We start from the raw sequence: 25,009 nt of genomic DNA on the forward strand, positions 1-25,009 counted from the left end.
CATCCCACCAGCCCCTTCCCCCCTTGGTATCTGTACCTTTGTTCTGTACATCTTGGTCTCTTATTTCTGCTTTATGAGTAAGTTCATCAGTACCGTTTTTCTGGATTCCATAGCCAAGTGACATTATATGATATTTTTCTCTTTCTGACTTACTTCACTCTGTATGACAGTCTCTGCTGCTGCTGCATTGCTTCAGTCGTGTCCAACTCTGTGAGACCCCAGAGATGGCAGCCCACCAGGCTCCCCCGTCCCTGGGGTTCTCCAGGCAAGAGCACTGGAGTGGGCTGCCGTCGCCTTCTCCATGACAGTCTCTAGGTCCATCCATTTCTCTGCAGATGACACAGTTTCATTCTTTCTATGGCTGAGTTATACTGCATTGTATAATAGCACATTTTCTTTATCCATTCCTGTGTTGATGGATATTTAGGTTGCTTCCATGTCATGGCTATTGTAAATAGTGCTGCAGTGAAGATTTGGTGCATGTATCTTTTTGAACTATGGTTTTCTCTGGGTATGTCCCAGGAGTGAGACTGCTGGGTAATATGGTAAGTCTATTTTTCGTTTTTTAAGGCCCCTCCATGCTGTTCTCTGTAGTGGTTGTACCAGTTTACATTCCCACCAACTGTGTAAGAGGGTTCCCTTTTCTCCACACCCTCTGCAGCATTTATTGTTCATAGATTTTTTTTTTTGATGATAGCCATTCTGACTGAGATAATACTTCATTGTAGTTTTGATTTGCATTTTTCTAATAATTAGCAGTGTTGAGCATCTTTTCATGTGTTTTTATTGGCCATCTATATGTCTCTTTTGGAGAAATGTCTGTTTAGGCCTTCTGCCCATTTCTTTATTGAGTTGTTTGTTTTTTTGATATTGAGCTCCATGAGCTGTTCGTATGTTTTGAAGGTTATCAGTTGCTTCATTTGCAAATATTTTCTCCCATCCTGAGGGTTGTCTTCATTTTGTTCATGGTTTCATTTGCTGTACAAAAGCTTTTAAGTTTAATTAGGTCCCATTTGTTTTGTTTTATTTTTAGTACTTTAGAAGGTGCATCAGAAAAGATCTTGCTGTGGTTTATGTAAAGAAGTATTCTGCCTGTGTTTTCCTGTAACAGTTTTATAGTGTCCATCCTTAACATTTAGGTCATTAATCCATTCTGAGTTTATTTTTGTGTATATATTAAAGCATGTTCTAATTTTATTCTTTTAGATGTAGATTCCAGTTTTCCCAGCACCACTTATTGAAGAGACTGTCCTTTCTCCATTTTGTAGTCTTTCCTCCTGTGTCATAGTTAGGTGACCATACATGCATGAGGTTTATCTCTGAGCTTTTTATCCTGTTCCATTGCTCTATATTTCTGTTTCTGTGCCAGAACTATACCATCTTGACTAATATAGCTTTGTGGTACAGTCTGAAGTCAGGAAACCTGATTTCTCCAGCTCCATTTTTCTTGCTCAAGATTGCTTTCACTTTTCAGGGTCTTTTGTGTTTCCATACAAATTGTAGAGTTTTTTCTTTTAATTCTGTGAAAAATGCCATTGGTAGTTTGATGGGGATTGCATTGAATTGGTAGGTTGCTTTTGGTAGTATAGTCATTTTCACAATAATGATTCTTCCAATCCAGAAACATGGTGTGTTTGTCCATCTGTTTGTGTCATTGATTTCTTTCATCAGCATCTTATAATTCTCTTGAGTATAAATCTTCTGCCTCCTTAGGTAGGTTTATTCCTAAGTTTTTTATTCTTTTCGTTGTGATGGTAAATGGGATTGTTTCCTTAATTTCTCTTTCTAATCTTTCACTGTTAGTGTATAGGAAAGCAAGAAATTTCTGTTTATTAATTTTGTGTCCTGCAACTTTACCAGATTCATTGATGAGCTCTAGTAGTTTTCTGGTGGCATCTTTAGGATTTTCTAAGTATAGTATCATGTCATCTGCAAACAGTTTTACTTCTTCTTTTCCAAACTGGATTCCTTTTATTTCTTTTTCTTCTCTGATTAGCATCACTAGGACTTCCAAAACTATGTTAAATAATAGTGATGAGAATGGACATTCGTATCTTGGTCCTAATCTTGGAGAAAATGCTTTCAGTTTTTTACTATTAAGAATAATGTTTGCTGTATTTTTGTCATATATGGCCTTTATTATGTTGAGGTGGGTTTGCTCTACACCCACTTTCTAGAGAGTTTTTACAATAAATGTGTGTTGAATTTTTTCAAAAGCCTTTTCTACATCTATTGAGATGATCATATGGTTTTTATTCTTTTAATTCATTAATGTGGTATATCACATTGATTGATTTGTATATATTGAAGAATCCTTGCATCCCTGGAATATATCCCACTTGATCACAGTGTATGATCCTTCTAATGTGTTGTTGGATTCTGTGTGCCCTCCCTTTTAATTTTTATATATATATATGTTTTTAGGGTTTTGGGACTGGAGTTAAACAAAGACAGAGATGTTGAAAGGATCCATTGCAGTGGAGTTAACACCCTTGACATTGAACCCGTTGAAGGGAGATAGTAAGTTTCTTATATAATCATTTTTGTTCCTAAGTGAGATCCAGTAAAATCTTGCTTTCAGATTAATGTTGTAAAATTTCATAAAAATTAATAAAAATTCTACATTGTCACATTTAAATCTGGCATTATTAATTTCAAATAAATACAAAAGATTAACCCTATCGCCAAATAAGTATTTCCAAAGTGCTTTAATATAAATATATTCATTGTTAAATCAATAAATATTGAGTTTTTTGTTTTGATGCAGAGAGCGTGTAAGTGCTGAGGTATATCTTAAGGAGCTATTTCAAAACAGTTGTTGCTCTCAGATAATCTTGTGGGAAAACAAATATAAGAAGCAGAAGTATATGAAGGACACCAGACTTGTACTTGACTTCCTCCTGGCTTTATATTTATTAGCTGTGTGGCCTTGAGCAATTTGTCTCACCTTTCTAATTCACGGTTGTCTTAGCTACACAGTGTAAGAACAATACCTAATTAACAAGTTTGTTGTGAAGATTAATTACAGTAATATGTATAACATGATTAGCATAGCACATGGCATATTGTAAATGATTGCCACCATTATTGTTAATCAAAACCATTATCACCTATACTTTCGATCCGTTTTCCACACAACAGCTGAAATGCTTTGAAAAATGCAAATATGTACATGCCACACACACATCCCCACCCACTTAAAGCTTATCTACCCCACATTACTTTTACCAAAATGTTCAAAACCCTTGTCCTTCAATTAGGACAAGTATACAAGTAACTAAAGAAGTGTGTCTTGTTATGTTTTGTTTAGCATTTGCCCCAAATCATTGTATTATAATGAGGTATTATTACTTGCATTAAAATAAGCCAGGGTAGGTTTAATAGAATTCAATTTTTTAAATTCCAGCTTCTGTCATGGTCCCATCTAGTATATGAGAAACATGTACAGCGAACAAATTCTAACTTTAACACATGGTTAAATGTAAAAGATGACATGTGATCTTTTTTTTTCCCCTAACCTTTTCTAGGCTGAACATACTACCTCTCAATCAAGGACAGCTTTGGGACTTTTGCTTGTAAAATAATCCTGACATAAGCAGCAAGGGATAGCTTATTTCTTTTGGTCTTGGGTGCTGGTGGGATAGTGATCAGTTGTTTGACCTGTAAAGTTCATGAATCCAGTAGGCTGCCAGTTGGGAGAGTTAGTGAGAAATGTGGAAAGTTATGGATTATATGTGCATTAAATATGTGTGAGAAATACAGGCCGAGGGGTCTTTGCAGAGCATATACAGAAAAGTCAAGATTCTTACTATAGTAGTTTCCCCTTTTATTGTATAGTGAAAATATACAACTGTTTCATTGTTTGCTAAGACTTGTATTTTGCATTAAAAACCCTTTTGGCAGCAAAGAGAAATAAAAAGCAAAATGGATGTTTAATGGAAAATTAAATATATGTCTTCTTTTTCTCACAAAAATCAACTCGCATACAACTTGCTGAAAACACTTATTCATATTTACCAACTACCTTACAGTTAAGTAACATCATTGCCATTAGATACTTCAACTACAAAATCAGTTAATTACAGTAATGTTCAGGGTTTTTTTTCACCCAATTAATGTAATCAAAAGAAAGCTTTTGGAAGTCACTCTAGCAAAGGTGAAACATCTGACCCTATTATAAATACGATTTAAATTAACTTTAAAAGTTGAATTTTGAACAGTTGTTTTTCCATTGATAATACATGTGCTGTGGTTAAAAAAAAACAAAACAAAACAGTGTTTTACAAAGCTCAAATGTTCAGCAAAATGTTTTTGGAATTAGAAATGGTACACATATAACTCACAACTGTTTCCAAGCAAGCTGTAACATTTTTTCAACTAAAATAAAAAAGCTGTAGTTGTTAAACTTTACAAAGATTGCTGGATATACACAATTAGAATAACCAATCCACAAAATTTTGTAATGAAGCTAATGTTAAAAATTAAAAAAACTCTTCAGGATAGCTTTACTGCCCTATCGTCAATCAGATATAGAACCGTTTGAACAAAGAACTTTGAAGAAGTACTTTTAAATTAACTAATTGTTCTACATATCAATATTGAGTTTTTCTTAAAACAGATCTATAAATCATGCTGCTATTTCATGAATCCTTCGTAACTGGTTCATAACATGATGAGGCACTTGTACCAGCATGTAAATTATTAAGTCTTTAAGCACAGTTTTGATGAGCTAGAATTTTTTTTGTAGCTTTTTTGTAGCGAGACTTTCTCAGTGAAGAAAGAACTGTGATTATTTCTGGTGCAAGTTCCTTATGTTGTTGCACTACAATAACAGAGAAACTAAAGGTGGCAAAATTGATTACTTATAACAAATATGAGTGATCAGATATCCCTGCAAACCTCAAAATATGGATGAATGAGAGCAACACACTGATAACTACAAGATCTGTGTGGTATCAGCATCTATACCAGGCGGGGTAAGAAAAACCAATGGGGCATCTAATAGACCTGATAACTTCAAAGTAACTGACAGCTACTTGAAAGCTCAGCAAGTCAGTTTGACTACAACAATTGAAACTGGGAAAGGATTGTGTACTCTTGATGTCCAAGGGGTTCACAGTAAGACCCAAAGAGGCTGGAGTAATCTAGCCCCTATAATCTCTCCAGCTAACCAACTAAAGATGCCCTAATAGATGAACCCCATGTTCCCATGTTGAGGAAAAACTGTTTGGAATAGAATCCAAAGTGAGAAGTACAGTGATGATAGAAACAAAGAAAAAAGATGAGTCAGATAAAAATTGGAGAGATGACTAGAACTTGGAAATCTGAAAATTAGCTGCCATATTCTGAATATCTTATTTTAAAAAGAAGAGGAGGAGGATGGTCTAGGGATATAAATTTTAAATATTGCCAAACTAAGCCTCCCTTTTAAAAGTTTAAGAAAATTAATTTTATATAAAAATGAGCAAAAGAATAGGATTAAGGTGAGAGTTCATACAAAATTATTTTAATAACAAATAAAGTAAATAATGTTCCTATAAACAATATATTTGTGCCAGAAAGATATGTCCACAAAATAGATGAGAACTGTAACCTAATATTTTAAAAATAACTAAAAGTCATTTTTAAAAGGTACAGTGTATGAAAGAATAACATAAGTTATAATTAGAAAAACTGAGAAATGAGATGATCAAACTTAAGAAAAAATTATGAAAAAAAGTTAAATACAAGAGGTGATGCTTTAGAAATAGAAGCAAATAAATACAAGGGGAAACATAAAAATCAAAAAGAGATTGAGATAAGAAAAGGAGTCAAGAGAATTAGGTATATGCAGAAGATAGACAAAGAATATCCAACATACATTCCAGAGAAGAAGCTAAAGGAAGAGAATGGAATAAAGACTGAAGGAAACATTGTCAGAATGAACAAAATCTGAAACTACTGCATATAAGGGAAGAAAATCATGTTGTAACCACAGACTTTGCTCAAAGAAATGTAGTTTCTTATTTAAGATGTTCAAGGAAAGAAAATCTGAGTCAAGGATTTTATATCCAACCAGACTGATTTTCAAGTACAAAAGGACTAATTGTTAGTAATGTACAAGAATTCAAGAAATATTGTTCTCATTAGTCCTTTCTTAAGAATCTACCAGAGAATAAAATTAGAGAAAAAGAATGAATAGAGAGATACACCAGAATTGATGGTGAGCAATAATATTAGCAAATAACAATACTTTTTATAGATTCATACATATTTACATATATAGATATATAGATTAAATTCATGGATCTGTGTGTCTTCTCCACTAGATTATAAACTGGGGAGTCAGGAATCATACCTGTCTTGTTCACAGTTGTATTAGCATAATGCCTAGCATATTGTAGAAGCTCAGAGTTGAATGAGTTGAAGTAAATGTGTTTATAATGGAGGGAACAAATCTAACACTTACTGATGTCCTATTTTTTTTATTTATTTTGGCCAGGCAGTGTAAAAGACTTTTGTGTACAATTTATCTTTATTTCAGCTTTATGATTTAGGTGAAAATGTTCCCCTTTTCGTAAATAAACAAGCTTGAGTGAAGTAACTTGCCCAGGGTCAGATAGTAATATCTGTAGTATTCCATCAGTAATAACTGGTCTGTCTGATTCCATTTGCATTTAACACAATTATAATTGGGACATTTAAAATGACTTTGTAATGTCTTACTTTCTGAAATGAGAAATATCTTTTGCCATCTTGTTTCTCCTGTTCATTTTGGTATCTTGAAGGTAAATTTTAACCGATCACAGATTAAATCTATTTTTATTTTTCCACAAATATTAAATTAAAGATTTTAGCTTATTATAGTCTGCTAATGAAGATTTACTCTGTATTTATGGGCATAATACATTTGAGAGTTTGTGGATCAGTAACTTTCAGAAATATATAATCATAAATAAATGAACTATATTAATGATAAATTAATTTGAACTTTTTTATTATTAGCATGTTATCAGGTGGTTCAGATGGTGTGATTGTGCTTTATGATCTTGAGAACTCCAGCAGACAACCTTATTACACGTGTAAAGCAGTGTGTTCCGTTGGCAGGTGTGTATTAAAAACGTAATTCATGAATTTATAAACATTTGAGTATTTTTGCATCAAATACAAAACATGAAATATGAATGTTTCAAGCAAATTGTTCAAATGATATATTTACATAGTTATCCCTTGACATCTTCTTGCAAGTAATAACTGAAATTCGAATATTGCTCTTTTTTAAAAATTTTTTAATTAAAGGATAATTACTTTACAGAATTTTGTGATTTTCTGCCATACGTCAACAACAATCAGCCATAGATTCACCCATGTCCCTTCCCTCCCAAACCTCCCTCCCATCTCTCTCCACCCCACCCTTCAGCCAGTCACAGAGACCCTGTTTGAGTTCCCTGAGTCATACAGCAAATTCCCATTGGCTATCTGTTACACTGTATTGTAAATTTCTGTGTTACTCTCTCCATTCATCTCCCCTTCTCCCTCTTCTCCTCCCACCTTGTCCATAGGTCAGTTCTCTATGTCTGTTTCTCCATTGCTGCCCTGAAAATAAATTCATCAGTACATCTCTTCAGATTCCATATATATGTGTCAGTATACGATATTTATATTTCTCTTTCTGACTTACTTCACTCTGTATAATGGGCTCTAGTTTTGTCCACCTCATTGGAACAGATTCAAATGCATTCCTTTTTATGGCTGAGTAGTAGTCCATTGTATTTATGTACTACAGCTTCTTTATCCGTTCATCCTCAATGGATATCTAGGCTGCTTCCATGTTCTGGCTATTGTAAATAGTGCTGCAGTGAACACTGGGGTACATGTGTCTTTTTCAGTTTTGATTTCCTCAAGGTATATGCCTAGGAGTGGGGTTGCTGGGTCATATGGCAGTTTTATTCCTAGCTTTTTAAGGAGTCCCCATACCATCTTCCTTAGTGGCTGTATCAGTTTACATTCCCACCAGCAATGTAAGAGTGTTCCCTTTTCTCCACACCCTCTCCAGCATTTATTGTCTGTAGACATGATGATGGCCATTCTGACTGGTGTGAGGTGGTATCTCGTTTGTAGTTTTGATTTGCATTTCTCTGATAATGAGTGACTTTGAGCATCTTTTCATGTGCTTGTTAGCCATCTGTATGTCTTCTATGGAGAAATGTCTCTTCAGGTCTCTTTGATATTGCTGTTTTTAACATATGACTTCTCCAAAACAACTGGGGTATCAGTTTTCAAAAGGACTTTATTTTAAGACTTTTGATTATGGTCTTTTTGTTCTCCACCTACATGGCACACCTCAGTAACTAATTTTAGTTTTTAGAGTACTTAACATAAGATTCATGTAAGTCTTTCTAGCTAAATATAAACACAAATTAGTTTTTCCAACTATTAGTAGAACAAAAAGATTAATAGCTAGAAGCCATAATGTACTAGCTTCTAGCCAGTACAAAACACACACACGCACACACCCCTCTTCTCTTACCTACCTACTTAGAGCTGCTTGACTTAACATACTTTTCTACCTTGAATTTTTTGGCTGTTTAATAAAGTGTTTTACGATTTTAATTTGTTCATAGTGGTCACTTAATTCTTTCTTGTCTCCTGTATTTGATCTGATTTTAAGCAGACCTTGAATTAACAGAGAATAAGAGTTGAAAAAATGTTTTCAAGAGGAAAACATTAATATTCGCAACTGCTATGTATTAAAGCTGTTTCCAAAGCACTAGTATAGATACATAAGTTTGTGGAATATTTGTGAGGAGAATTATAATTATTTCTTGGCTCTGACACTTCACTTTGGAAATACAGATTTAAGGAAACTATTTCTCTGAACCTCTGACAAAACTATTTCGTCTTAGAGATAATTATACTTGGCCTATTATTCTTGTAAGTTTTCTGTGAGACTGAAATATTATCTTCAAAAAGCACATTAAACTTGTAAAGCCACTATATAAATGGGAAGCAGTATAATTACAGATATACTTGGTACAACACAAGATGCTGCCTCAAGTACTCTGGAACTTGGTTCTAAGAGGCTTATACCATTTTATCCTCTCTCCACTCCCACCAAACAAACAACAGCAACAATAAAAGATCTAAATTCTAAAGTGTAAGGCAGCCATTAATTAGTTTAATTCATCTTTGTCTTATTTTAGCATTGTTTAATTTGTTATATGGTAAAATAGTGTCTTCATATATACCACATGCTATATAATATTATTCCATTAGTGGCTGTGATTTGCTTTTCTGTTATGTGAGGTCAAGGAAATGCTTAGGACATCAGTCTTACTTATTATGACTTTCTTCTTAGATTCAAAGTCTTATCTTCAAAACCATCACTTTGAATGTAAATGGACATATAGTAAGCATCTTTACAAAATGAGTTAAAGTAGCATTTTACATCCAAAGACTTTATAATCTGACTTTAAAAAATAGTTTCAATAAAAATTGATACTAAATTAATGTGGCTTTCACTGTTTCCTAATAGTTACTTTTGCTTTATTTAATATGTTTATTCTTGAGCACCAAAAGATTCCTTAACTCAAATTTTTGTTAAATGTTAAGGAGAATGATATATCACACATAGTAGGAGATTGATTTGTACTCTTTTAAAATCTAAAATATAAATGAACTTTTATTTGTGATCACTACATTAAAGATTTATTTGAAATTAGATAATCTCTGTGTAGATTCTTAGGAACAAATAGAGACCAGTTCTCTTTATATTCAGCAGAAATTTACTGGAAAGATATTTCATGTCTCACATAACAGCAGGAAGGTAGAAGAAACAAATGTAGAAAATGAGCAGAAAATAAGAGAAACCAGAATAAGAGAACACAGTCAAGGTCATACCACACGAGTTTGGGATCTGCTGCATACCACCAACACAGACTCTTGACTCCACAACTATGAATAATTGCTAATATATCCCTGGTTTGCGTTACTAGCTGGAGTTTTGGAGTCCCAGGCAGGATTGATTAAGTCCAGGACACGTTTGTGCCCCTGCTGCCCAGAGCAAGAGAAAGAGAATATGTGGAGTCTCTTTGTTTTCTGTTATTTGTTGTTGTTTTAGTCGCTCAGTCATGTCTGACTCTTGCGACCCCATGGACTAGCCCACCAGACTTCTCTGTTCATGGGATTCTCCAGACAAGAATACTGAAGTGAATTGCCGTTTCCTTCTCCAGGGAATCTTCCCTACCCAGGGATCAAACCCACATCTCCTGCATTGCAGGTGGATTCTTTACTGCTGAACCATGTTTGGAGTCTCTTGCTTTCTGTAACAAGAGGCAAGGTCCTACCTTTCAATAAAGGGAGTTTTCCCCCAAAAGGCAGAGTTTGAATGTTCAGTCAAGAAAAGAGCACACATCCACTACAATCTACCCCTTTGTCCAGTATCAGTATATACCTTTCTTCCTGTACTTACCCTTCCTTTAAAAAAGTAAGTTTCATCCTAACCTAATGCAAATATCTATTGCTTGACCAAAACTGTAATTATTCCCTTCCCCCAAAAGCTGTGATTCCAAGTGTATTTAGTTACCAGATCCAGTTCAAGATAATCTCTATTTTTCCACTAGTTTTATGTGTTCTTATATTAGGATTATGCAATTTGTAGGCTCAGTTTGTAGGTAATCTGTATAAAATAATCAAGGTAAGAGAGAAGAAAGAAAGGGGAAATTAGTTAAAATATTTATATGACGTAGAAAGTAAGAAAATATGGATAGGAACTGCAGTTGTTTTTTGCAGCTATCTCAAGGCCAGAAATGGCATATAAAGCTTTTCTTCTTCATATTCTTATTTCTTCAAGTAGCAACACGTGCGAGGCCCTTTATCCTATATTGTAATCTCTAAACTTTCAGCTTAAAGAATCATAACTCATGATGGTCCTGTCTGTTTGGGGTTGCAATAGTCTTCTGTTTACTTTTATATTATCATGAATATTTAATATATATGAAAATAGTAGTCTAATGAACTATGTACCCATCACCCAGCTTCAGCAGCTATCAGTCATAACCAGTCTTATTTCATCTTTACCCCACCCACCTACCTACTCTGAAGATTATTTTGAAGCAAATCTCAGAAAGATATCATTTCATTCATAATTTTATCTCTAAAAAATAAAAAATGTTTTATAAGCATAACACTACTACCACTGTCTCACATATATAGTAATTAATGACATTAAGTATCCAGTTGGTATTCAAATGTCCCTCCACTATCATAAGTATTTCTAAACATCCAGTGTCTTTGAATTAAGTTTCAATAGAGGACACATACTGTGTTGATCACTAGTTCAAAGCATATACTGCGTCCTTCAGGATAGCACATCATCATCACAGGTGGTGTACTGTAACTGATGTCATAACTGAGTCTTCAACAGATCATGCATTTGTCAGCTATGGGCTACCTAAGAGCAGTGAACCCCATGGGCATCTCCCCATCACATTCTTAATCAGAAGCCATACTATGTGGGACACTATGGAGGTACGGGAGGCAACAATTCTAAATGATAGTGCTGATAAAATGATCAGAAAAGCAAATCCAAAACCAAAGTAGCTATCTCCTCCAGTAAGGAGAAATCAGTTTCTTCCATGAATCAGTCCAGCGTAGTTGGCTAATCCGTCCAAGCTCTCATACAGAAATAGGAAGTCTCATTTTAAGAGCCTTAGTAGGAAGCAGGCCTCCACATCATACTGTGGGCACCTAAAACTAGAGATGCCTGCATATTCTTTCTCTAGACAGCTAGGGCATGGCGAGTAATCTAGGTTTGTATCGTTCTTCCAAAAACTGTGACTTGTTAATATGGTGTCCATTTTGAAGCTCAAGTAAATCAGTTATCTCTAATTTTTGATTGCTGTTTTGTAGAAGCCATCCTGATGTTCACAAATACAGTGTGGAGACCGTACAGTGGTATCCTCATGACACTGGCATGTTCACATCCAGTTCGTTTGATAAGACTCTGAAAGTATGGGATACAAACACATTACAAGTAAGTACATTAAAGCTTTTCCGAGCTGTTCTGTACAATGAAGGAAAATTTAGTCCTAAACAGTTTTAGTGTGATTATTTGCTAAGATGTCCAGTACTCTTGCCTGGAAAATCCCATGGACAGAGGAACATAGTAGGCTACAGTCCATGGGGTCGCAAAGAATCGGACATGACTGAGCAACTTCACTTCATATATGTTAGATGTGAAAGCAGTATAGTGATTGAGGAGAGCAATACTGCTTGAGTTCATAACTTGTCTCTGCTGCTGACTGTTGCTGGTTAGTCACTGAGTCATGTCCAACTCTTTGCAACCCCATGGACCATGCCCACCAGGCTCCCAACCAGGGATTGAAGCTGAATATCCTGCTTGGCAGCCAAATTGTTTATTACTGAGCCACCTGGGAAGCCCCTGCTGCTAACTAGCTATGTGATATTGATTGGGCAAGTATCTGAACTTCTAAAGGGAGTAATGATTGTACCCTATAGAATGACTATGAGGATTAAAGAGGTTGATATGTGTAAAGTACCTGGAAACAGTGCCTAGCATAGTAAGTACTTAAACACCATTGCTGCTAAGTCACTTCAGTCGTGTCCGACTCTTTGTGACCCCATAGATGGCACCCCACCAGGCTCCCCCGTCCCTGGGATTCTCCAGGCAAGAACACTGGAGTGGGTTGCCATTTCCTTCTCCAATGCATGAAAGTGAAAAGTGAAAGTAAAATTGCTCAGTCGTGTCCAACTCTTCGCGACCCCATGGACTGTAGCCCACCAGGCTCCTCCGTCCATGGGATTTTCCAGGCAGGAGTACTGGAGTGGGGTGCCATCGCCTTCTCCATAAACACCATTAGCTGTTATATATTTTATTACTCAAAAACTTCTATGGTGTAGTGGTGTAGGGAAGAATATTGGATTTATCTCCTATTGACCTAAAAAAATAAGGAAAAAAAGTTATTAATATTATAGCTGAGTAAAGTAGACAGTGCATGCTTGCATGCTAAGTTGCTTCAGTCATGTTGACTCTGTGCGATCCTATGGACAGTAGCTCTCCAGGCTCCTCTGTCCATGGGATTCTCCAGGCAGGAATACTGGAGCAGGTTGCCATGTCTTCCTCCAGAGGATCTTCCTGACCCAGGGATTGCACCCACATCTCATGTCTCCTGCATTAGCAGGTGGGTTCTTTACCAATAGTGCCACCTGGGAGGATACAGTAGATAATAGCTTTTATGCTATTTGATCAAATTTTATTTTTCTTTCTCATGCTAATTTTTTCCCTGAGCTCTAGTTCCATGTCTCTACCTGTATACAGAACCTCTCTTACTTAAATGTAGTGTCATCATCTCAAACTAAACATATTCTAAATTGAAGTGAATGTGATGGCTCCTCATATCCATTTAGTCCTCAAATCTTAGCTAGTCTTCCTTCAGACTCTCAGATTTCTCCTTTCTATTTCCCTTACCATCACTGCCCGTCTGGACTACTACTATAAACTCCTAAATGATTTCTTTTTATTATTTTTCTTCTCATAGTTCCACAGTAAGTTCTACCCTAGAATTAATTAGAATAAAGCAGTTTCATCCTGTCTCGACCCAGACCACCTCTGGTGAGTGATTCCATTGTCTAAATTCAGCCTGGCATTCTAAGTTCTCTGTAACCTCACTTCCTACTTTCTCAACCTTAGCTTCTACCTCTTTTCAACATAAATGATGTACTGCCACTAAATTGATCTCCTTTTGCCTTCTGAACACATCTTATATGTTGTATTCCCTACCTCAAGTTTCCTTCCCTATGAAACTTCTACCTTCCCTTGTTCACGTTATAACTGGAAGTTTATACTCTTTGGCCAACATCTTTCTATTTCTCCCACCATTCACCAGCTCCAGTAATCACCATTTTGTTCACAGTTTCTTTCAGTTTGGCTTTTAAAGATTTCTGCTTGTGAGTGATATACAGTATTTATTCCTCTCTGTTTGACTTATTTCACTTAGTATTTAATGCCCTTAATGTCTGTCTGTATTGTCACAAATGGCAGACGTTCATTCTTTCCCATGGCTGAATAATATTCCATCACATATGTGTGTGCCTGTGTGTATACGTATCAGGTCTTCTTTATCCCTTCCTGTGTTGATGGGCTCTTAGGTTGTTTCCATGATTTGGCTATTATAAATAGTGCTGGTGAAAACATGAGGATGCAGCTATCTCTTTTGAGACAGTGATTTCATTTCCTTTGGATATATACCCACAAGTGGGATTACTGGATCATATGGTTCTAATTTTGAGGAACCTCTGTATTGTTTTCTATAATGGCTACAGTAATTTACATTCCCTCTAATAATCACAGAGGTTTCCTTTTCTACATATCCTTGCCATCACTTGTTATCTCTTTTTGATAATAGATATTCTAACAGATGTGAGGTGTTATCTCATTGTGGTTTTGATTTGCATTTTTCTGATGATTAGTGAAGAGACGCGGTTTATGTCTCTCCGTGGGTTGGGAAGATCCCCCGGAGAAGAAAATGGCAACCCACTCCAGTATTCTTGCCTAGAAAATCCCATGGACGGAGGAGCCTGGTGGGTTATAGTCCACGGGATCCCCAAGAGTCAGACACAACTGCAGCGACTGAGCATGCATGCAGTCTGCCCTATTATAAGGTTTTCTTCACCTTCATGAGGCAGAGGCCAGCTAACTGCAGCCAATAGGCCAAGTCTAGGCTCTTGGCCAAGGCTTCTCACGGACTCTTTTTTATAAACAAAGTGTTATTGTAACACAGACATGCTCATTTGTTGTCCATGGCCACTTTGACACTGCAGTGACAGAAATGAGTAATTGGTCTTCAAAGCCTAAAATATTTACAGTCTGACTCTTTACTAAAAAAGTTTGTTGACCTCTGGTGTAGTTAAACCTGAATAAGGTGCACAGAAGGCAGACATTTGAGTCATCCAGGGTTGAAGCCTTGACAGGTGAGATGATGGTGGCAAAGGAGTTGAAGATCCTTGAGCTGAAGCATTTAACCTTGGAATCCAAGCTGAAGGAGGAAAAGTGAAGACAGGAGGAACTGATGGGGCTGCTGGGCTTTGTTTGGGTGTCTTAGAGGTGGTGGGGGAGCTGAAATGGTATAAAATTCTGGTCATATGTAACTGAAATTTGTGATTTCAAAGGAGGAGCAGTTTTTGGTGGTGAGGGTGTCCTGGGTGTGGTAGCTGAGATTATATGGAACTGAGAGGCAGAGTACTGACTAGATCGTTTCTGTAGGTGCTGAAGTTCTCCAGAATGGAGCAGAAAGGAAGATGGTGAACCAGGAGGTTATCTTGTCTTAATCTCTGGAATTTATTAGAGAAAGATAAATTGTTAACAATTTAAAAATTACTAACAGTGTGGCAATAGGTAAATAGAAAATTTGCTGCTTTTGTTATTACACTTATTTTAAATGTCTTTTGATTATCAGATTGCCGATGTATTTAATTTTGAAGAAACAGTTTATAGTCATCATATGTCTCCGGTTGCCACCAAGCACTGTTTGGTAGCAGGTTTGTATTTGTGTTCTTTTGCTTTTTTAACATACTGAAAACTTTTTCGCTTTTAATATCTAGTTAGTTTTGATATAAACATTTTAACCCAGATGAAGATCACAATTCTTTAAAAAAAAAAACAAAAACTTAAATATATATTACTATTTATATTCATTCCATTTAACAGATATTGTACAAGTCAGGCACCATGCTAGATTTCAGAGTGGCTAGGATTTGAAAACTAAGAAAGCACATTTCTGGGACTTCCCTGGTGGCTCAGTGGTATAGAACCTGCCTGCCAGTGTAGGAGGCATGGGTTCAATCCCTAGTCCAGGAGGGCCCCACATGCCACAGAGCAACTGAGCATGCGTGCCACAGCTGTTGAGCCTGTGCTCTGGAGCCTGGGAGCTGCAGCTGCTGAGCTCTCACACTGAAGCCTGTGCACCCAGAGCCAGAGCTCTACAACAAGAGAAGGCACAGCGAGAGAAGCTTGCACGCTGCGTCTAGAGAGTAGAGAGAAAGGCCGCACAGCATCAAAGACCTGGCACAGCCAAAAAGTAAATATATAAATAAGTAAAAATAAAATTATGAAAACAAGTATCATTTGTGGGGTGTTTTTAAGAAAGAAAGAAAGCACATTTCTGTTCCCTTAATTACTTTTTTCCCCCCTGGTAGCTCAGCTGATAGAGAACCCGCCTGCAGTGCGGGAGACCTGGGTTTGAAAGATTCCCTGGAGAAGGGAAAGGCTACCCACTCCAGTATTCTTTTCCTGGAGAATTCCATGGACTGTATAGTCTGTGGGGTTGCAAAGAGTTGGACACGACTGAGCGACTTTCACTTTAAAGAACTTTTTTAAACCACCAAAGTTCAAAGATTCTAAGTGAACGCTAAGTGAAGTCACTCAGTCGTGTCCGACTCTTTGCGACCCCATGGACTGTAGCCTACCAGGCTCCTCCCTTCATGGGATTCTCCGGGCAAGAGTACTGGAGTGGGTTGCCATTTCCTCCTCCAGGGGATCTTCCTGACCCAGGGATTGAACCCGGGTCTCTCGCATTCCAGGCAGACGCTTTAACCTCTGACCCACCTATGAAAACAAAATTTGGCAGCCTTTTCATTCAGTACAGTAAAACAAAGAAATTATTTCCTTCTCTCTGAGAATATGTGATTCAAATTAAACATCCATTTTTTTGAAAGCACATGCAACAAAAAATTTTCATGTATGAAGATGAAAAAATATTTTTCTGGTATCAGGCATCAGGTCCCTGTGATATTATTTCTGTGGCACTGCATGAATCTCCTCACCTCTGGACATCAGTCAGCTACTTCATCTGTAAAGAGTTTGGGCACTAACTCGTCTTTGAGGCTCACTCAGTCTGTGTCCAGAGTTCCTATGAATCTGTTAAGAGTGATTTAGAAGTATATTATTAACATGGAACAGCTAAGCTATTAAAATAAAATAACTTAAGTGATAAAATAACGTAGAATTATACACACATTGTACCAGTACACGTTTCGTGGTTTTGATACTGTGCTATAGTTACCTAACATATAACCATTGGGACAACCTGGGTGAAGGGTACATAGGGCCTCTTGGCACTATCTTCGCAGCTTCCTGTGAATCTATAATTATTTCAATGTTAAATATTTAAAAATAATAACAGAGTAATATAGAATAATAGAGTAATCTTAGTACAACTAGAATAATTTTCCAGTTATAAACATAAAAAACTAAAGTATATTATTAACATACATTTTTATATTTTTGCAAGTGAAAATGTCATGATTCATAATGGTAGTTTCTTATTTCCTTTTGGTGATCATTTATAATTAAATGATCTTAAACCATTTTTGTTTTTGTTTTTACAGTTGGTACTAGAGGACCCAAAGTACAACTTTGTGACTTGAAGTCTGGATCCTGTTCTCACATTCTACAGGGTATTTTATTTGAAACAACAACTACTTTGAGTAAACCGTTCAATAAAATGAAACATTACTAACAATGCAGTCTTTGTAAACGACATGACTGATGTATTTTGTGCTAGTTGTTAGAAGTCAACAGGGAAATAAAGATCCTTCTGTGCATTATTCTTATAAAACTAAACTATTAAGGAGACATTTATATGAACAATGGCTGCAGGGGAAGCTTAAAGGATACAGAAAGTCAAACTCAAAACATAGTGTTATTTCTACATTGAAAAAAATGAACTACTTATGAAACGTACATCGGTATAGCTGTCTCTATGAGCATTATTTAATATTGTTCTGGCTGAGTAGACGTTCTTAATATTTAGGTACTTCTTTTCTCAATAAAAATATTTTAGAAAAAATATTGAAATAAAATTTGGTAAAGGTTTACCAGCTTAAATTATTTTTGCTACTGTTTTAAATCAGTATTAGATTGTCTAATTACAAACAGTGAAAAAAATAGGATGTAATTCAGAAATTCTGTTTGTATTCATCTCTGAGAAACACATAGTAAATATATTAGGAAAACTTGATGAGATGGATAACATCTGTTTTATATTATGAATCTATGAAGTACACTAAGCTGATGAAAATATATAATTTGAATAGTTAGGTAGAAATAATTTAAAATGCTAAATTTACTTGTCCTATGAACTTATCACTTGTGCTCTAGACAAAAATTTTTATATAAATGCTTTTTATAATCATGAATTAAAATAATTTTTTTCTGCTACAACTTTCTAAAAAAAGTTAGGAAACATTTTTAGTCTTTGAAATGTTTGTCTTATAAGTAAGCTTGAGCTATGTCATTTATTGATGGACTGACCTACTAGGCTAGCAGCTATATTTAAAAAGACAGACTCACTTGCTCTGGCTGTTCTTTCCAAAGCAAACCCAAGCCTTTTATAATAAAATACCATATGTGACGAATGTCCCAGAGACTTCACATTAGTATTTAAATATAGATTATTATAAATGTGAAAAAATGATTATATCAGTTTACTTTTAAAATTCAGTCTGTGCTTTCTTCATAATCAGGCAAAGTTAGTTAGAAATATCTTTTGGTATTTCAAAAGATTTCAAAATGCATATTTCAAAATGCAAGTCATAATATACAGTTTTTCTGCAGGTCACAGACAAGAAATATTGGCAGTTTCCTGGTCACCACGTTATGAATATATCTTGGCAACTGCAAGGTAAAATGCAAGCTGTTTGGGTTTGAGATTAATAATTAGGGATAAGCATTTTGAAAAGATTGTTTTACGTTAGGTACATATTTAGCTATTAAGTAAGTCCTGAAAAATAATTGAGTTAAAGATTTTAATTCATATTACCAAAAAAAATCTTTCTATTCATCATAATCCTAATCCTGACTATCCAACTTGAAGATGCTCACTTTTAAAAACAGGTAACAACCGAATCTATGTAGCAAGGCAAATCTCCTAACACTACCTGTGAAACGCTGTGTTGTGTCATTTTTGCATACAAAAGTGTAGCACTCTGTTAATTTAAAATTAGTAACATTTTAATTCATTTTCTTTAATCCAAAATTATTTTAAATCTGATTCATCACTTCCATCCACGTTCATTGATTCAATTTGCTGACAGTTAATGATTCCTGTCATGTGCCAAGCATTGTACCAGGGACACAGAGGTAACACAGGCAGAGTCCCTCCAAGAAGGTAATAGTCTAGTAAGGGAGTATAGTCAGAAAAATCAGTGATTGCAGGACATCCTGAAAAATGCCTCAACAGAGGTACATCTCTGAGAGTTTCTGTATGGGAAGAAAAAACAAGAGCACTTAACTCTTGAGGATCATGGGGTTTGGGAGTTTTGTTTGCTGGAAGGAAGAATCTTGTATATTTGAATGCTGAGGGAAGAGTATTGGTGGAGAGAAATTAGTGAAGAGAAGAAATGGAGAGAATAATTGGACCTTGAATAGACAGGCAAAGATAACATCAAGGGTCCCATTAGAAGGGGGACACTACATGGAAGGAGGAAATAGTAAGTGTCAGTACAACTAAATATGTGACTTTGGCAGAGTTCAAGAAATGCAAACGCAGTTTCTTGTATTTTAGAACTTGATGTCATCTATTGAAAATACATGGGTCACTTTTCAGAGAAGGTAGCAAAGGTTTGAAATAGCAATTTTAATGAATGGAAGAGGGAGCTGATTAGGGGCACATAGGATTGCTGGTCAGTATTGTGTGCTCTGTTGAAGGTGTAGTTCACAGCTGTGCTATGACACAGAAATTAAAACAGTGAATGACACAAACTTAACAATTGTCTAAAAATTGTTGAAGTCATGGGTATAAGGAATGAAATAAAATCACTTGAAGGCTTATAGGAGGGATCAATGACCTAATGAGATAGACGCATGAGTGTCAAACAGAAAATTTTGAAACTTGAAGGGATAGGAAGTAGTAATCAAATTTTGATATAGACATTTTAATAAAACTTTCTGCAGAAGAATTATTAGAAAAGCTACTTTTTTAGGTTTGTAAGGAAATGTATCTGTATTTTTGTAAAGCTGCCAGCCCTCCTTCTCTGTCACAGTTTATTTAGTCCCCAGAGAAACTTGTGTTAATAGTTTACAGATTGTGACATTGAAATTCGTAATGTCTGAAGTAGTATAAAGTCCCGTATGTAGCCACAAAGTTAAAGTTGAAGTGTTAGTCTCTCAGTCATGTCTAACTTCGCTATCCCATGGACTGCAGCCATGGAATCCTCTATTTATCTGTGGAATTGAATTCTCCAGGGAAGAATACTGGAGTGGGGTGCCATTCCCTTCTCCAGGGGATCTTCCTGACCCAGGGATAGAACCCTGATCTGCATTGCAGGCAGTTTATTTACCATCTGAGCCACCGAGAAAGCCCCAGTGTAGCCACAAGAGGTTGCTAAAGAGTTGTGAAGGTGAGGAGCTAGGCGTTGGTTGTGTTCCATGCTAGAGTGGATTTACATTGTTCTTTTCTAATTTGGTTTTCCTCAAATCAAGAGGGAAATTTAGAGGCTCTCAATTCTCCGAGTACCCCAGGAATTCGAATCAGTTCCGGAATGGACCTGGTAGTCAGTGTTAGGAGTCAGATATGTCCAAATCTAATGTTTCAGAAGAGACTTAAGTCTTCAGACTCATACCATTGCAGACCTATTCCCCTACTGAAGAGAAAGAAAACCAAATTGAGAATGGGAAACACTAACTTTTTGCCAGCCATTCCAGTTTGCTAGGTTTGCTTTTGATCTGTGAAAAGAATCAAAGTTATAGAAAGAGATAAACCCTGTATATATACATTTTAAAAGATTTTTAAATGAGAAATAGGCTTATAAAATGCAGTGTAATGCTCTTCTTGATTAAAATGGCCTAGATAGACCCAATGGGTTAAGATATTATTAAGGGCTTTGTGAGGATATGATAGCATACTTGAACTGATTTATGTTTTCCTTAGGAGTAGTTTAGAAGCTGAAATTGATTTATGATCATGGTTTTACCTTTTTATTTTCACTTGAAGTAAAATGCAAATAACTCTCTAATTCTAGGAGACATTAAATGTATTTCCTTTGTTTTGGCAAAGATTGATTTGAGTACAGGAAATCAAATAAAAATATATTGTCCTTATTATTCACCTTATTTTCAGTTTTTTTTTTTTCATATAAAAAGAAAAACCATTCCTACCAAATTTAAGCAAAAAGTGAAATTAGTTCACTGCATGATTCTGTAAACATTTGAATAACAAACAGTAGAAAAGATATGGGGATTTAGCAGCAAACTTACCATGGAAAAAAGCTCTTAGCCTGTCTTGTCTTGTCTTTGGAGAGAAGGATGCTCATGTCATTAAAAACAGAAAGAGCAACAGAATCCCTTGTGATTTAAAAAAGGTTACTTTTTTTTTCTATTTTTTTTTTTCACTTCTTTGTGCTTCTATTGACTATTGGATATTTGCTGGAAAGGCAAAAGTATAGCCACCCAAATATACAAATGCATTTGTGTTAATATACTGAGATTGTGTATGCCAGTAATACAGGAAAGGTGGGTGAGGAGTAGAGTCCTTATCCTAGCTATATGTCAATGTAACATTTATTTCCTCTCAGTGCTGACAGTAGAGCGAAACTATGGGATGTGAGGAGAGCATCAGGATGCTTGATAACTCTTGATCAGCATAATGGGAAAAAGTCACAAGCAGTTGAATCAGGTAATGAAAAATGCATTAATATACGAATATGACATTGACAATATTTTTATATTGAAAAATTTGAATTGAAACCAGATAATAAATAGATGTTTACAAACTATAGATTTTATATTTTTTTAAAAAGGCATTCACAATGAATCAATTTCTAAATTTACATCAACTGATTATGGCTGTCTTTCTTCAAAATACAAGTATGTCATTCCTTCTGTCCCTGAATTTTTTAATGTATTGGTAGAAACTTTTTTTTTTGCTCACATGAGGCCAACTAATAATGCAAATTCAGTACCATTTAAGAAGTTATAATAAATTAAAGGAATGGTAACATTTTGTGGCAAGTTTGTCACAATAAAATTTGTGGTTGTATGAAATTTGAGTCCACTGCAATCTAGGAGACAAAGTAATTCAATTGCATTTTTACAATAGAGTATAATTTCTATGTAGATTAAAATTCCGATTTAGAATTAAATTTGGACCAGAAATACATTCAGATGAACTATTTAAAACCTATGTTTGTTTTAATAATCTTTTAAATTAAGTTAATCAGACTATTGAGGATTATGGTTTCTTAAACCTGTTCATTTTGAAAGTAATATCACTTTTGAATGAGACTGGAACAGTTATCTTTAAGAAGGAAATATTGGTATTATTGATTTTTAATAGTCCATGAAGTGATTTTTAGATTGAAAATAGAGTATTAATATATAAGAAGTTTAAAAGGTATTTAATTAAAATTTTTACTGTTTCTGTATTTAATTAAGAGTTGACTCATTGGAAAAGACTCTGGTGCTGGGAGGGTTTGGGGGCAGGAGGAAAAGGGGACGACAGAGGATGAGATGGCTGGATGGCATCACCGACTTGATGGATGTGAGTTTGAGTGAACTCCGGGAGTTGGTGATGGACAGGGAGGTCTGGTGTGCTGCGATTCATGGGGTCGCAAAGAGTTGGACATGATTGAGCTACTGAACTGAATAGCACAGCTTACTTCTTGAAGAAAAATTTTATTTGGCAACATTTTTTCCATTTGGTTTTCCTCTATTATTATGGTTCTAATTGTATAGCTTATCAAATTCAAATAATTGAAAGGATTCTTTTTTTTTTAATTGAAATGTAGTTTATTTCAATTTTGTGTTAGTTTCAGGTGTACAGCAAAGTGATTCACTTAAACATATGTATATATTTAAGTAATTTTAAATATAATCAACTTACGTATTTTACCTAGTTCAGATAATTGTTCTTTACTGTGTTTAAAGGACATTATGTCCTTAATGTGTTTAATATATTTAATAGCTATGTCATCAAGCATTACCTTTGTTGAATTTATAAGAAGAGATAATCTGAATTGTGTTTTTCATTGCAGCAAACACTGCTCATAATGGAAAGGTTAACGGCTTATGTTTTACAAGTGATGGTCTTCACCTACTCACTGTTGGCACAGATAATCGAATGAGGCTCTGGAATAGTTCCAATGGAGAAAATACACTAGTAAGACCTTTTTAAGTACTTTGAACCTTTTGGATGTACATTAAAGAAATGGATCTGTGACATATACTTGGTGTTTTTCTGTAGATTTAACTTTGTTTCTTGCCTCTGAATCATAGCTTATTATTTTATATTATTTTTCCATTAGTGAACTAGTAATTCTCAACTCTGGACAATCCACTCCACCTTACCCCCACCACACTCTCCTCACTTAGTGGAGAATCACTGCTCTACTGAGCCCCTGTGCATAGTGAGAATGTGCCATGTCTCTTAAGTATGTTGACAAAGAATAAAAGATTGAGAACAACTGATTTAAATTAAAGCTATATAGTTAAATAGTCAAATTTTGTACTGCATCTGACTTGTAAGAAAATCCAAAATGAATGTTATAATATGAATTGTTATAAAATGAATGCAAAATGTATGGCACTTTTAATACTGGAGTAGATGTGTTCTAAAAGTGCTGTATTCTTTTTTTTTAAATTGAGGTGTAGTTTATTTCAATTTTGTGTTAGTTTCAGGTATACTGCAAAGTGATTCACTTAAACATATGTATATATCTGTATATATCTATTTTTTCAATTCTTTTCCTTTATAGGTTATTATAAGATATTGTACATAGTACCCTGTGCTACATAGTAAATCCTTGTTGTTTATATGTTCTATATATGGTAGTGTGTATCTATCAATCTGTTAACAACAACAGCATCTATTAATCCCATACCTCTAATATTTCTGCCCCACCCCACCCCACCTCACCCTCTCTTTGGTAACCATGACTTTGTTTTCTGTGTCTGTGGGTCTGTTTCTGTTTTGTAAATAAGTTTATCTGTATAATTTTTTAGAACTCACATGTAAATGATAGCATATAATATTTATCTTTGACTCACTTCACTTCCCACATGTAAATGAGAGCGTATAATATTTGTCTTTGACTCACTTCACTTAGTATGATAATCTCTAGGTTCATCCTTGTTGCTGCAAATGGCATTTTTTTTTATGGCTGAGTAATATTCTAGTGTGTGTGTGGGTATGTGTGTATCTCACATGTTCTTTATCCATTCATCTGTCAGTGGACGTTTAGTTTACTTCTGTGTCTTACTATAAATAGTTAAGCAATGACTGTTGGGGTCTGTGTATCTTTTTGAATTAGCATTTTCTTCTTTTCCAGAAATATGTCTAGGAGTGGGGTTACTGGATCGTATGATAAGTCTATTTTCAGTTTGTTAAGGAGCAGCCATACTGTTTTACGTTGTGGCTGCACCAGTGCACATTCTCACCAACAGTGTGGTTCCCCTTTTCTCCACAGCCTTTCCGTGAAAGTGCTAAATTCTTATGTGGTAATTAATTTTTAGTACTTTAAAAAATTTTTATGTTATGGTCCTTACCAAATGTACCTTTTGTTTTAGTAACTTTCAGAATAGGCTTCCAAAAGTTTTAAATTTGGTGATAATACTAACAGCTAATATTTATCAGGTACTTATATCCTATTTACTATGCTAATAAAAATTATCTTTTACTGTATAGGCCAGGCTATATATGGTCTTATTTAATGACCACATCAATACTCTGAAGCTTCTTATAATATTATTACAATATCTATTTTACACATGAGTAAAATAAGACATAAAATTGGGTAACTTGCCTGAGTTTACATAGCTAGAAAACAACAGAGTGACTCTAGATTCCACTGTTACCATAATGGTGATTACACCCAGACCCTTGAAGCATTTATTAACTACCTTAAGGTTCATATGAATGTTAAATCATATTCCTTTCTTTTATCCATTCTAGCTAATTCTCTCTTAGATATTCTGTATATTACTTTTATTATTAAAAACTAACTTTAAAGTCAGAAT

General features: G+C 35.1%; 1 protein-coding gene across 2 annotated transcripts in view; it reads left to right on the forward strand.

The window, feature by feature from the left end:
- The window catches only part of ERCC8 (ERCC excision repair 8, CSA ubiquitin ligase complex subunit), a 60,522-nt gene that overhangs the window by 6,263 nt on the left and 29,250 nt on the right, over positions 1–25,009 (forward strand). Inside the window, exons 2-9 of one of the 2 annotated variants that reach the window (XM_004016953.5) lie at positions 2,425–2,520; positions 6,985–7,086; positions 11,890–12,013; positions 15,456–15,537; positions 17,386–17,454; positions 18,614–18,680; positions 21,571–21,671; positions 23,029–23,153. In XM_004016953.5, the coding sequence (XP_004017002.1) occupies positions 2,425–2,520; positions 6,985–7,086; positions 11,890–12,013; positions 15,456–15,537; positions 17,386–17,454; positions 18,614–18,680; positions 21,571–21,671; positions 23,029–23,153 (766 nt within the window). The remainder of the gene's footprint in view (positions 1–2,424; positions 2,521–6,984; positions 7,087–11,889; positions 12,014–15,455; positions 15,538–17,385; positions 17,455–18,613; positions 18,681–21,570; positions 21,672–23,028; positions 23,154–25,009) is intronic. The other variant, XM_012096878.5, reaches the window with a different exon arrangement.

The sequence above is a fragment of the Ovis aries genome, chromosome 16 (genome assembly GCF_016772045.2).
Source record: "Ovis aries strain OAR_USU_Benz2616 breed Rambouillet chromosome 16, ARS-UI_Ramb_v3.0, whole genome shotgun sequence".
NCBI classification, from domain to species: Eukaryota; Metazoa; Chordata; class Mammalia; order Artiodactyla; family Bovidae; genus Ovis; species Ovis aries.